Source organism: Oratosquilla oratoria, chromosome 17 (assembly GCF_046742065.1).
Source record: "Oratosquilla oratoria isolate Oo_2021 chromosome 17, ASM4674206v1, whole genome shotgun sequence".
Taxonomy (NCBI): domain Eukaryota; kingdom Metazoa; phylum Arthropoda; class Malacostraca; order Stomatopoda; family Squillidae; genus Oratosquilla; species Oratosquilla oratoria.
Window position 1 is genome coordinate 1,695,017 of NC_134793.1, and position 10,000 is coordinate 1,705,016.

At 38.5% G+C, this 10,000-nt stretch overlaps 1 protein-coding gene across 1 annotated transcript in view; it reads left to right on the forward strand.

Moving 5' to 3' along the window:
- The window catches only part of LOC143034128 (glutamate receptor 4-like), a 23,858-nt gene that overhangs the window by 2,345 nt on the left and 11,513 nt on the right, over positions 1-10,000 (forward strand). The window contains exons 2-8 of the mRNA XM_076200071.1: positions 1,604-1,692; positions 3,296-3,371; positions 4,046-4,204; positions 5,298-5,463; positions 6,754-6,875; positions 9,521-9,616; positions 9,748-9,909. Of these exons, the coding sequence (XP_076056186.1) occupies positions 1,604-1,692; positions 3,296-3,371; positions 4,046-4,204; positions 5,298-5,463; positions 6,754-6,875; positions 9,521-9,616; positions 9,748-9,909 (870 nt within the window). The remainder of the gene's footprint in view (positions 1-1,603; positions 1,693-3,295; positions 3,372-4,045; positions 4,205-5,297; positions 5,464-6,753; positions 6,876-9,520; positions 9,617-9,747; positions 9,910-10,000) is intronic.

Consider the following 10,000-nt stretch of genomic DNA (forward strand, 5'->3'; position numbering starts at 1 on the left):
GAAGAAACATTCCATCTACCAGGGTTATCTTGCGATTTGGAGCATTTAGTGTGGTGTCCAACCCATCTTCTGGCTGCTGATCTTCCTGTGGAGTTTCTGCTGTTGCCAACTGGTTGAGGGGGTGAATCAACTTTGATTTGTCCAGGCATGGCAGGATTGTACCATCTGGAATTCGTGATTTCCAATGGCCTCTTTCAGGTTGATGTCTCTGCTGGACCTGGCCAAGACCATCAGTCTGCCACACAAGTCCTTAGTCTCCTTTAGATCCACAGTCTTGTCTCGGAGTTTTATTGTGGTTTTCTTGTTTGTAGACATAAACATCTTGTTGTTCTCCTTTTTTACTGGTGCCCGTAGGCTGACATCTCCATTGATTTGCTCTGATACGTAGTCTTCATACAGCTTTTGAGCAGTCACATCTGTATTCAAGATCGTTGGTACATACTCATCAGGGATGTAGGCATAAATAATTACATTGTGCAACTTGTCACCTTCAGCAAATTAGTTTCCATGTTTTAGTATGGCTACCTTGATGCTCTTTGGTTTTGTTAGGTTCCAAGTCAAACTGACTCTTGAACTCTTTTGCGACACGGGAGAGTTCTGGTGTGACCATGAAGAACCTCTGCCTAGCATTGACATTGTTTGAGATGCCCACGAGCCCATAATGAATTTTCATCAGCTTGTTCAAATGATTGCATGCATGGTCCGCTCCGATGGATACAAAGGGAATGTCATTCTTCGTGACTGCAATGTTGCCAGCTTGCAGCTCGTCCCAGGTTTCAGGGCGATTGGTTCTCAGATCATGCATGTCTGTGATGTATCTGGGGCAGAGTTGCTTGTATTCGATCCGGTTAAAGGCGAAGAAGACCTTGCTCAGCTGCTTTCCGGCTTGGAGATGAAGTTCCAGGTCAGCATTCCTGGTTACAGAGATGTAAGTAGTTCACCATTGTCTTGAATATTGTATTCCTGGATCTCTGTTTCTCCCATTCTTAGAAAACTGTGATGACATCAGCAGTGGTCAAGGCCTCAAGTAGGGTGGTGTTTACTTGTAGGGTACAGTAAACAGTTCAACATACATAATATAGCCCTGCTACAATAATCAGACCACTAGATTAACATGTCCTTGTGGTTGGTGCTTAGCCTGGACTAATGACCAATTTGTCTTTTGGAATTAGTAACTTCTGTAACAAATGTCTCAACACATCTGCAACTAGGAGCATTGAATTCCTTGGTCCTGAAAATAGTAGTTTAGCTGACAAAATAAAAGCTCTAGGTTGTTTAGAAGCTGAGATATTGACGATTTTTTTCCCGGCAGCCATTTTGTAAAATCCAAGATGGCGACCATATAGGACTCGGGGCAAATGGAAACATTGTTTTTCTGATTGCTTATTCTAGAAGGTTTCCAAAAATGTATAGTTTTCATACTCTCTACAAAAATCCAACGAAAGTTAAAATCCAAACATAGTGAACCTGACTTCGTTCTTAATATTCCTTCTGTATTCATGTGGCTATAGAAAATAATTACAATTTATTATTTTGCATTTGAATATGGTATAAAATGTGTAACGTAATTTGACAAATTAGATTTTCTTTTTTCTTTTTGTAGAATCGACCATTTACTACCTACGTCAACGGAACATTTCAAGGCTTCATGATCCAATTTATGGAAATGTTTGCCAAGAAATATAACTACTGGTAAGGACGTTTACCGTTTTCTATGATAAGCAGAATGTATGTCGTTCTTTATGATAGGCTCAAGACGCTACATCAAGGACATTCTCACATCGATTCACACGCAAAACTCCAAAAATTTACAAACATATCTTTATCCACCCATTGTTTCTATATACCCAAACTATCCCAGTACTCTTTGATCAGCATTATCTACCAGCTCTCTCTCAATCTTCGCTCTCCGCCTCACTCCCTCGTTTCTCAATCTATCCATCCTCGTAACCCAACCTTAAGGTAGTGGCACACTAGGCTAGGCTGCTACTTGCTTTGGCTACTTCGTTTTAGTAAAAACATCTCACAATCGAATTTTACGATGAACTTCTCTTAGTTCGTCATTCAGCTTCTCGCAGGAGTAATTTGACATTTGGAAAAAAAAAACGTAATCGAAGTCATTTCTACTTAGAGTGACAAAAAGCAAGTAGCATGCTAGCGAGAGAGGCCTAGTGTGCAGCTATCTTTACTTCGTAGGAATAATGTTGGCAACCGTGGAAAATGGGGGACAAAATATGCATTTTCACCACCCCTTGTCACCACTGTCACCACCGCTGTCGGTCGTCGACCATTACACGTATATTTGACTTGTAATACCACTCGTCTCGAGGCCCCTTGCCTTCGTTACGTGAGTTTCACTAAATATTCAAGTTCCTCTTAAGCAGTAGGCCCAATGCCTTGTATTTCCTGTAGTCTCACTATTTTCTAGGCCCCGTGCCTAGTTCTCTCGTCCTTTGGGTTAATAAAAGGGTGGTGAATTTTCTTTCTTCTTTCACTGTAATTTCACCGTCTTGTTACACTCAGGATCTCTTTCTCTCGTCTCTACATCGTCTCTCTCTAGATCGTCTCTCTAGATCGTCTCTTGATCCTCTGACGAGATCCCGTATCCTACGCTAAGCTACCTTCGTCTGACGTCACTAATTTTTCTAATCCAATCTCCGGTGACTTCTGAAGTAAATGTCACTCCTTATGGGCGTGACTTTGAATTCATGCACCAATAGTTTTTTTCTCCTTCTCCACCTTGCACCAATCCGGAAAGCCATTGCAATGCCACTAGCAAAATTGTTTACCTCAGCATTAGTCAAACAAAGCTAACCTGCACTTACAGAGTTTTGATTACATCATCGATTATAAAACAGTCACCACCGTCGGTGTGTTTACATAGACATAACGTCGCTCTCGAGCAGGCGTCGAGTCTGAATTATTCTAATGCCCTAGCTCATTTCCATTCGTACACTACCGGCCTCTTACAGCATAGTATTAATATACTGGCAAATTCTGTTATTCTGTTCCCTATTTAAATTAGGTAAATTAAATAAGAATTTTTTTAGAATGGATATCAACTTTGTTTCTATTAACTTCCATTGTGTGAAAAACATTAATCGTTACAATCTTGAAAAAAAAAAAAATTGACAAATTTCATTTACATTTTTCTCATATGTTACATTTCATTCCCAAGTACGTTTTGTCTAACTTTTCAAAATATCATTCTAATGCTCCAAAAATGATTACTATGATACTATTATTATACTAAATGATACTATCATTTCTAAGACATTTTTTTTTCTTATCACAGTTACAGTATACTTTCAATGGATAGGACGGTTCCGAAAAAAGACATTATTTCATTTTTTGGAAACGAATCTGTGGACGTAAGTAACAAAAACAAACGTTTCTTAACGTTTTCCTCTTTATTAGTCCAATTTAGGGATTTTAATCAGGATTCATTTTAGTGATTTAAGATTTCTTTTAGGGATTTATTTTATGAATTTGGGTTTAGTCTAGGGATTTATTTAGGGATTTTTAGGGATTTAGGATTTATTTTAGGGAATTAATATTTCTTTTAGGGGTTTATTTTAGAATTTAGGTTTGGTTTAGGGATTTATTTAGGGATTTAGGATTTTTAGGGATTTAAGATTATTTTAAGGATTTATTTTAGGAATTTGGGTTTGGTTTAGGGATTTGTTTAAGGATTTTATTTAGGGATACCTTGAAGCTGAATAAAATCATTTGGTGGCAGTGAGAGTAAGAAAAAAATGTTGCCTTGCATTTGGCGAATCCGTTTTTTTGTTTGTTTGTTTTTTTGCGTTCGTCAAATGTTAACAAATAAGATATGAATTAAATAAAATAAGAAATAAAACATAATTCATAATGTTCAAACAAGTAGTCAATTCGCAGTTTATTTACACAAAAATCTTTTTTCTTCTGTCTATGATCTTTCCAGGAGGGAGACATAATTCTGGGACATTCATAATGTTCGTGCAAGCATTCAATTCACAGTTGATTTACACAAAAACGTTCGTTCTTCTATTTATGATCTTCCCAGGAGGGAGACATCATTCTGGGACCTGTTCTGGTGAACGAGGACCGGAACGAGCTGGTGGACATTTCCACTCCTCTCTTCCACTTCAAGCACCGGATCCTCTACCGGAGACCACAACTGGAACCGGATCTTGCTGGATTCACGAAACCCTTCACTTATGGCGTAAGGTCTCACCAACTCCAAATACTCTGTGTTTGTCCTCATAAGAACATAAGAGTTGGGGACAGTGCAAGAGATCACAAGTCCTGCGTTAGTTAGTCCCATGCCCATTAGTATCTATTATCCCCATCCATAAAGTTATCTGTTATTTTCTTAAAACCACCAATTTTGACAGCGCTCATTACATGGTTACTAAGTCTGTTCCATTCGTCAACCACTCTATTGGTAAGCCAGTTCTTGCCCATTTCTTTCTAAAACCTAAATTTGTCCAATTGAAACCCATTATTACGAATCTTATTCTGATGTTTTAAAATGATGAACTGCCTACATCACCATGCTTAAAGCTCCTGACCCATTTGAATACTTCTATGATCCTCATGAGCCGTCTTACCTGAGGACCGCATCAACATTGAATTCAATCGCTAAACATCTACTAACTCCTTGTATTTTTCGGTCTGTGTCCCTGAATGTGAGATTCTTTAGTCTTCTAGGTGGTTCAAGGAACTTAGATTGAGTATCATAGAGCTAGTTAACACTATTCATCCTCTAATGAATCTTAGTCGTAATCAAGATTTCAATCCCATTTGTATCAGTAATGTCTGGAAGCCAGACTGGGAGCAGAACCACATATTTGGACCATTATTCTCTGTTCCTTGGACCAACCCCTGGAACCAACGATGAGTACCTGGAAATGGTGAATCCATGGGATTTCAGTTAGAATCATCTCTCTGCCACCTGTCTTTGGTACCCGTCAACATATTCTTCTCTATCTGAAGGTGATCCACATGACCGATAGAAAAGGAATTTTTACCACTGAGACTTAGCGTTTGTTCTATCAAATGACTGATGAGAAAATTAGCTTTATATACCATAACAGGGCCGCGCAGTAGCCCAGTGAATATCGTCTTGAACTCATGAGCAGGTGGTCATCAGTTCGAGTCCCAGGATCCGCTGTGGGCTTGTCGCGTTGGTTCCTTACAACCTCGGTCTGGCGGGAAGGCAACCCAACGTCTACCCCCCCCCCTCACTTTTCACTGCGTGGAAGTGGGTTGGTGAGTTTTGGGTTATAACACACTCCTCCCTTTGTCTTTGGCAGGTGTGGCTGATGATCGCAGTGGCATTCTTGCTCATCACCGTTCCACTCTTTGTGCGACCAAAGTTGATCAAGTGTTTCGGACCAAAGCGCGGGAATGGGTACACAGGTCCTCTTTCTTCACCTGCTGATCTTCTCATTTGGCTAATGGCGTTTGCCTTTGCACAAGGTTTGTTTATCTGAAGAGAAATATGTTGCTCTTTCCCCCAAGATCCACTTATGTAGGTTACAGGAGAATATTATGTAACTATTAGTTGTTGCTTTTTTAATGAAATTTTCCTTTGGGCATTTGAGAAAGTTTAGTAGCAAGGCATAGGTGTTATCTTGAATAGAAATTATTGCGCTCTCTCAAAGATCCATTTGTACGGATTACAGAAGAATATGATCTAACTATTGGTTATGTTTTTTTTTTTTTTTTGTTTGCTGACGACACTACGTTTGTAGCAGGATCAGAGGGGGGATTGAGGAAGTTAGTGACAGAGTTTGAGAAGGTGTGTGAAAGAAGGAAGCTGAAGATAAATGTGAGCAAAAGTAAGGTGATGAGATGTACAAAGGGAGAGAGTGACAGCAGGCTGGAAGTGAGCATAAAGGGTGGAAGACTGGAGGAAGTAGATAGTTTTAGATACTTGGGTGCGAATGTGGCAGGAAAGGGAGGAGTGGGGGTGGAGGTAGAATGTAGACTGAGAGAAGCGAGTAAATGCCTTGGTGGATTAAAAAATGTAATGAGAAATAGACATCTGGGAATGGATGCTAAGAGGTTATATGAAGGAGTGATTGTGCCAACAGCACTGTACGGGGCAGAAACATGGAACATAAGAGAGGAAGAGAGAAGGAGTTTGAATGTGTTTGAGATGAAATATCTGAGAAGTATGATAGGGGTTACTAGGCTAGATAGAGTGAGAAATGAGGAGGAGAACAGGGGTGGAAAGGGAGCTGGGAGATAGGGTTGATGAAAGAGTACTGGGATGATTTGGACACATGGAAAGAATGAGTGAAGAAAGATTAGTAAAAAAATGTGTGGAAGGCAGAGGTGGAAGGAGTGAATATGAGGGGGCTTCCTAGGATGAGATGGATGGATGGGGTGAAAAGGGCATTACAAAAGAGAGGAATGTCTGTGGAGGAAGGACGGGAGAGGACAGAAGATAGGGGTGAATGGAGAAGAGCTGTGTATAGATGATGCTGTGATGCATGAGGGTGAGTGGGTGGATGATGGGGATAAGGAAGTATGTATGAGAAAAAAATTGACGCAGCCCGAGGGGATTTCTCCCCGTCGCGTCGTCTCCTTTTCTGCATGAGGGGACGGAGAGGGGGGGGGGGGCGCCGAATAAAGAATAAAAAAAACTGCCATTAACATTTCTGTGCCAACAACTCCATCCTCGAGTTTCCGTCTAACTGGATGATTTTTAAGATAAGACTTCAATATATATGTTGTTTCTTCTTTTGATTTTTGGTTTCTTAGCTCCTAACTGGCCGTCATCCACGACGTTCGTGAAGGGCATCGCCTTAATGTGGAGCCTGACAACTTTCATTGTGGCAACTGTATATCGGTCCAACCTCAAAGCAATGGTCACCTTGCCAAAGGTAAACAAAAGAGATCTGACCACTTTTTTAATTGAATGCATTTGCAACAGTGAACAAGGAATCGGAACCTGTGTTATTCCCTATTCTCGCATTCATATCGCGCTATATCATCCCCGTTCTTCTTCTTGGCTCTTGAAGCACAAGATCACCCATAATGATAGCAGCGCTGGTAAATTATAGACCCATTTCCACTTCTTCAGTCAGATTCCCCTCCACCCCCACTCAGAATCTTTGTTTTCATTTCTCTCTTCCTTGACAAACAAGAATCACACTGACACAAATATGCTCAGGTCGCTATCCAGCCTTGAGGTACGTTTTTCTCGGTGCGATTATCGTTCAACGATGATCGTCCATGGTGCAATGATGATCGTCAAACGATTGTCCAGAGCACTAATTCTTTGTTTTTGAATGGGGCTGCTTTGCTTCGAGATGTAAAGTGCAAAGCTAATAATTCTAACCGAACCTACCAACGCGTTTACACAAATATGATGCCAGTTAGTAGGATGCGCGTCACTCGTCATTGGCTGTGATAATAGGCCAGTAACTAATCACAATGATACACGGACTCATAAATTTGCCTTACGAAGAGAGGCTTAGGCACCTTATCTTACATTCTCTGGAAAGACGCAGAGTGCGGGGTGGTCTAATAGAGGTGTTCAAGTGGATCAAAGGCTTTAACAAGGGTGATGCAAACAAGGTCATCATATTAAAACAACAGGGCAGGACTCGCAGTAATGGTTATAAACTGGACAAATTTAGACTTAAGAAGGAAATAGGCAAGAATTGGTTTACTAATAGGGTGGTCGACGAATGGAATAAACTTAGTAAGCGCTGAAACTATCAGTTGTTTTAAGAAATGATTAGATAACTTTATGGATGGGGATGACAGGTGGTGATGGATACGTAGCTGCCTAGTGTAGGCCTTATGGTCTCTTGTAGTCTCCTTCATTCTTATGTTCGTATGTTCTTAAACGTATCTTTAAGACAGTGGTTCTTAACCGTTTTCAGTGCCCGGACTCCTTGATTATATAAAAAAGAAATTCTTGTACCCCCATCCAATATAAATACAAAGCAAACATATGAAAAGGATTAGTGATACAAACCTTGCAGAGAAATTATTATATATATTCAATTACTGAACAAAGGCACTTTTTTATTTCAACTTAAAAATGTCAATTAGTAGAATACAATGAATGCATATTATGGTTTCTCATAGTATATGTATAGTGCCATTGCACTCGCTATCATGTCTCGTACCCCCAGGTTTAAGGTTTCGTATTCCTTTGGGATACAGGTACTCCAGGTTAAGAACCACAAAGGATTACAAAGGAGGATCATGCCGACAGAAGACCTTTTGGTCCATAACTAGGTCGGATAAAAAAAAAAAAATATATATATATATATATATATATATATATATATATATATATATATATATATATATAATGATAAATAAGAAATAAAAACAAATGAATAAATATTATATTATAACATAAATAATAATATATAAGTAAATAGATAAACAGGTAAAGTTAGATAATAAACGAACAAGTAAATAGTAAATAATAATAAATTGACAGATAAATAATAATAAATGAAAATAAAACAAATAATAATAAACAAACAGACAAATAACAACAAACAATATAGATCAAATGGCAAGCATCTTGCTTAGGTGTTTATCTAGACGAATCTTAAAAGCTTCGAACTGAACTACATTGCACTGCCACTGTTTTAACCCTTTAAACTCCGATGACAAGATTCTTGTCATTTGTTCAAATAAAACAAAAAATCATAAAACACCAAAATGTTTGATCAAACACCAGAAAAATATGACGTCAGTCCTCGCGCGGTCAAGCTGCATCAGATGATATTCGGATGTACGGGCCGGCGCGAGGCCTACCATATTCGGTTTTTCGTATCTACACCACAAGCGGCTGACATGAGTTGAATGGGTTAAGACAATATGAGTACAGAACAGGCATATTCATAGAGACAAATTCCCCAGATACAATCGACACACAAAAGAATTTAAACACCTCATTCTCCAGTACATTACCTCACTTTAGCCTTACGCAAACAATAAAGGAGTATCTCTTGAGTGATTTATGGGCCAAGGCAGTGGCTATTACCAGTTTCCTAGGGACCCTAGGTCTCACACATGAGAGACCTAAGGCAATGGATTGCTTCAATGATCATAATTACTAAATATTTCCACTCTATGACAATTTTTGATCCCTTAATCTTTTAATTATCTGCGCTATCCAATACCTTATGACTATATTCGATATTTTTTCATTCTCATCAGTTATTCCTTAAATTTTCTTTCTTTATAAATTTAATTTTGTTTTCATTCATCCTATCACATTCCTTTGTCTTATTTCTACTATTACCATTGTATGTATGTATGTATGTATGTATCTGTATATATACATCTGTATTTATATTTACATCCATACGTATGTATGTGTGCTTTTGTTTTGCCTCATATATTTTTCAATCGAATTTTAGGTTTTAATTCCTTTCAACATTGAAAAAATAAAATAAATGAGTGAAATTTTGAAAGTCATGAAATTTATTCAAGGGTTTTCACTTAATATTCTTGCTTTGTAATGTTCTTTTTTCTGTCTTCACTCGAATTCCAGGTATCAGTTCCTTTCAACAATATCGAAGAAATGGAGAAACAGAATAAAATTCCTTTTAGTACTCTTGATAAAACAGCCCTCGTACAGTTTCTCTCCGTGAGTAGCATTATTTGTTTCAAAAATCAATACTAATATTTTCAAAAACAGATTTATAACAATCAATATGAAAATCAGTTTCATGAGGTATTGCACGGATTATTATTGACGCTTTGCATTTTTCTTAACAGAAGAAGGATCCTGACTCTGTATATGGAAAGATGTATTCCAAACTTAACTTGGTCAGATATGATACTCAGATGACTAGGGTTAATTATATTATGAAGAACAACGCTGCATTTCTGGGACCAGATATTTTCATGAAAGGTCTGATGAAGACACTTTACGTAAAGGTGAGGCGATTCGTTGACCAAAGAAAGCTTGGCGATATGACGTCATATCGTTTCTGTCTGATGACAAACATCAACAAACCTTCAACGTTTT